The sequence below is a fragment of the Dipodomys ordii genome, unplaced genomic scaffold, assembly GCF_000151885.1.
Source record: "Dipodomys ordii isolate 6190 unplaced genomic scaffold, Dord_2.0 Scaffold43, whole genome shotgun sequence".
Classification (NCBI taxonomy): domain Eukaryota; kingdom Metazoa; phylum Chordata; class Mammalia; order Rodentia; family Heteromyidae; genus Dipodomys; species Dipodomys ordii.
The window spans coordinates 7,772,631-7,777,297 of NW_012267259.1; the positions used below are offsets into that span (position 1 = coordinate 7,772,631).

The 4,667-nt window shown below is 42.0% G+C and overlaps 1 protein-coding gene across 1 annotated transcript in view; it reads right to left on the reverse strand.

Annotated features, from left to right (window-relative positions):
- Positions 1 to 541: 541 nt before the first annotated feature.
- Fech (ferrochelatase) overlaps positions 542 to 4,667 on the reverse strand; it is a 36,560-nt gene continuing 32,434 nt past the window's right edge. The window contains exons 10-11 of the mRNA XM_013019031.1: positions 2,311 to 2,370; positions 542 to 1,870 (exon numbers count right to left, since the gene is read on the reverse strand). Coding sequence (XP_012874485.1) covers positions 1,736 to 1,870; positions 2,311 to 2,370 — 195 coding nt within the window. The 3' untranslated portion in view covers positions 542 to 1,735. The remainder of the gene's footprint in view (positions 1,871 to 2,310; positions 2,371 to 4,667) is intronic.

Here is a 4,667-nt window from a genome sequence, read left to right on the forward strand (position 1 = left end):
AAAATGATTCATAGCCAGATGGCATCTTTCTTTCTCCATATTATAAAGTAAATTCCTCCTGCTTAATCATTTTAATCAGACTAAGAGACAGCATGAATTAAATTGGTTAAAACCTTAATGAAGTCATAATATTTATTAATAGGAAATCCTGAATATAGAAGATCTATGAATCCCTTAATTACTTCTACTTTATAAACTGGCTTTTTCAAACAATCAAAGAAGTGCCTTTTTTTATTAAAGAACAAAGTTTCAGATGCCTTGAGCAGCAAAATAGTGATCATTACAAACTCTTCACAGATCCATCAAATATAGATCAGATCCTGATCCAACATTATTTCTGCATTTTTACAACAATTTTCACTCACAAATTCAAGGTGAAAATGACATCAAAAACATCCACAGGTGGACCCATTGCAACAATGAGATGTACAAGACATTATGTCTTAAAATGAACTTTACAACTTTGGTGGGGGGGAGGCGGGAAGATGGGAAGGGATAGGAAGGGGAAACAAAGGAGGAAACAACAATGCTTGACAAGAAATGTACTCATTATCTTGCCCATGTAATTGTAACTCCTCTGTATGACATTTTCATAATAATTTTTAAAAAATCCACAGGAAAAGGAGGTAAGAAATGCCAGTCAATAAAATGGTAACACTATTTTGCATTAGTGGTTGGGGTTTTTTTTCTTTGTATTTTCCTAATGTCCTATTATATGGCTATATAATTTTCAAACAAAAAATTATAAATGAAGAAAGAACCCAAAGTTAAAAGATATAGTTGACATTATAAAATAACTCCTAAACAAATGTGCAGAAAAGAAACCAAGATCAAGGAGACACAGAGCAAAAAGACTACCTGGGCCCAGGGGAGATGTACAATGAAGCCCATTGATGGTGTTTCCCAGCAGTGCTGTCTTTGGAGACTGAAAGTGGCGGGCGGGAGCTCCCTTCCCTGAGGCACCTAGGATTCAGACCAAGGCCTGTGTGGTGAGTGTTGGCTTCTTTAAGTATGTTAGCCTGCAAGCCTGGCGAGTCTCACAGCAGTAGTGTGTGTGCTTCATTCTGTCTGGGCATTCAGGAGAGGAGAGATGAGCCTCACACAGCCATCACAATGACTAATGACTGGTGGCCTTGCTGGCAACACAGCCCACACACTGACTCACCAGCACTGTTACTTTCTGACATAGGTAAGAGCAGGCAGAGTGTGTATGTGACTAGGGGTTAAACCCAGGGCCTTCTGCATGTTAGGTGAACGCTCTACCTCTCAATTACACAGCCAACTCAGCGCTTCTTTTTTATATTTCACAAACTCAACTATATTCATTCAAGAAACTACTCGCATGCATGAGGCTGTCCCCAGATTTCACGCACCCTGCCAGCCCCCAGAGACGACTCTCCATACCACTTTTACGAGGTGGTTTTGGACAATAAAAATCAAACCCTGTATTTAAAACAGATAAGTGTCTCATAAGATAAGAAATACTCAGTGTTTTTCATGTCCTACTGGACATTCCGAACTAATCAATTTCTCCTGAGAGAAGGACTGGGGATGCTTATGTCTAGGTAAATACAAACAGAAACCCCTTGATCAGGATAGCAGAATCCATGCCCCAGAAAATCACACAGTCTGTGCCCAAAGGCTTGCTTCCTCCATCTCTAAGTAGTGTCCTCCTCCAGATCCGAAGTGTCTGGAGGTTGGGCATTTGCCTAATCCCGTGGGTCCTCAGGCAGGGTCACAGCTGCTGGCCGGTGAAGAAGGATTTAGTCTCCCTGCAGACAGGATTTACACACAGAGGACAGCTCAGAGTCAACTGCTTGGAGCACAGCTTGTTTGACTGCATGTGTGAGTATACCAAATCAGCCAGAGCCTGCAAGACAGGAGCACAGGTCCATGAGAAGCCACAAAGCTGCCGGTCCTGAGGGCGCACCTTTCTATCTTCTGCCCACATCCAGGTCCTGGCTGAGGGCTACTTTGGGGAAACTGCCTGAACTCAATTTTATAGCTTCTTCCTTTCCAGAGCCTCCTCAGCAATGTTAGCAAAGGAGACCTCCTCTTCCCCCTCCCGATTCTACCTTTCTTCTGAAAAGCAGATTTTAAATTAGACATCGTTAGAGATGGCTAGAAATAAGAAAATTGGCACTACCTATGGAGGAAAAAAGGGAGGGGGCAGATAAGGAATTCGATCTTATTTTTGTAATTAATTGGAACTCGGAATGTACTAATATGTGAGAAAAGCAATATTCTGCCAGTTTCTCAGAGGATTAGTCCTGGTATGTTCTACTAAAGTGCTCGTAACGCCGCAGATACCTTAGAGAACAATGGATTTCCATTAAGAGATTCCGCTCTTCTGATGTTTTCAACTCCACACTGAATCAAATGAGAAAGGAGAAGAAAAGCAGAGACATTTTATTTTCCTTTTCTTTCTTTTTTTTTTTAAAGAAACTGAGTACTACAAAAAATACGTATAAACAAATAAACACATAGATCCAAGTACACAAGTCAGTCTGACCTGGAGTGGCGATGAGCTGGTAAGTGAGGTCCAGGAGCCGCATCTGCCCCATGGCTCTTCACCTGCCACCCCCTCTGCTTCCCCACCCCCACCCGCCCACAGGTGCTGTCTCCACTCTCAGGTGGGATGGCCTTCTCATGTGATTTAATTCATTTTTGTTCTTGTTTTTAGCATTTTTTTCCTCATGTATACACTTACAGACTCTACTAAGTACAATGTTGCTTTAATTAAGTAAAATGTTCTGCTTGCTTGGTTGCTAAATACCAAAACAAAGGAAATTAATTATAGGCTCTAAATGTTTATGGGATCTAGACTGGATCCAATGCACAGTTGAATGTGTGTGTGTGTGTGTGTGTGTGTGAGAGAGAGAGAGAGAGAGAGAGAGAGAAATTTAAGGAAAAAAAAGATTGGTCAGTAATATCCCTCTTCAAAACTATTCAGCTAATTACCCTCAAATAAACTGAAAACATCTACTTTTGACTTAGGTAGCTAGAATCTTCTCTTTCCCATTGCTGACAAGAGAGCTTATCAATTGATTTATCTTTTAAATTAGCATTAACATCCAGAGGTCCCCAGGCAAAGACTTAACTGGCTGAGGAAGAGGCTAGGTTTTTAAATTTCACGAACTGTTATAGTTCATGCAATTTCCCAGTGTCCGTGTCAGCCAAACATGGTAATGCATACCTGTAACCTTGACTACTGAAGAGGAAGAGGCAGGAAGATCCTAAGCTGGAGGTCAAACTGGGCAAAGTTAGTGACATTCTGGCTCAAAAACCAAATAAAAATATAAGGACCAGGGCATGGCTCAAAGGGTAGACTGTTTGCCTAGCATGCACAAGGCCCTGAGTTCAGTCCTTAGCACCAAAACACAAAATCTAGGAGAAAGTCAGTGGCAGCAGAATAACCCTACTGTCAAAGGGCATTCTCTGACATCACAGCTGCAGCCAATTAGCCCACTTCTGGAGGGAATCCAGGAAAATACAGAACAACTCTAAATGCCTTTCCAGGCAAGGTAATACTGGAAAAAGGAAAGTATTTATTATAAAGTGGTTTATACTAGTAATACTTCAAATGTGTGTGTGTGTGTGTGTGTGTGTGTGAATCAGAAATTTGTTATGTTACAGAGACCTAATTAAATATACTGATTTGGGTCCACGATACATTTTTTAAAAAGAAAACACAGGCCAGGCACTGGTGGTTCACGCCTGTAATCCTAGCTGCTCAGGAGGCTGAGATCTGAGGATCTGATTTGAAGCCTGCTACGGAAGGAAAGTATGGGAGATTCTCATCTCTAATTATATGCCTAAATGCCAGAAGTGGAACTGTGGCTCAAGTAGAAGAGCACTAGCCTCAAGCACAAAAGTTTAGGGACAGCACCAAGGTCCTGAGTTCAAACCCCAGGGCTGGCACAAAAAAAGGAGGAAAAAAAAAAACAGGAGATGACAAAATAGTATTAACAAAATACCATTTTTATCAAGCAGGTAGAAGCCTAATGTAGCCAGGCACTGGTGGCTCATACCTATAATCTTTGCTACTCAGGCTGCTGAGATTTGAGAATCGCGGTTCAAAGCCAGGCTGGGCATGAAAGTCTGTGAGACTCTTATCTTCAATTAACCACTAGCAAACCATCAGCGGCATTGTGGCTCAAAGTGTAGAGAACTAGCCTTGAATGAAAAAGCTCATGGACAGTGCCCAGGCCCTGAGTTCAAGCCCCACAAGTAACCAAAAGAAAAAAAAAAAAAAGAAAGAAAGAAAAAGCTATTTCTAGCCAGGTACTTGTGGCTCACCCCTACCATCCTAGCTACTCAGGAGGCTGAGATTTGATGATTGCAGTTCAGCAGCTGGGACAGGAAAGGCTATGAGACTCTTATTCCAGTATACTACCAAAAAAGTTGGAAGTGGAGCTGTGACTCAAGTGGTAGAATGAGAACCTAGAGCAAAAGAAACTCAGGGACAGACCCCAGGCCCTGAGTTCAAATCCCAGGACTAGAACACACACACACTCTCTCTCTCTCTCTCTCTCTCCCTCTTACCATTCATTAATCCTTTTTTTTTTTTTTTTTGGTCAGTCATGGGGCTTGAACTCTGGGCCTGGGTGCTGTCCCTCAGCTCTTCAGCTCAAGGCTACTGCTCTACCACTTGAGCCACAGCACCA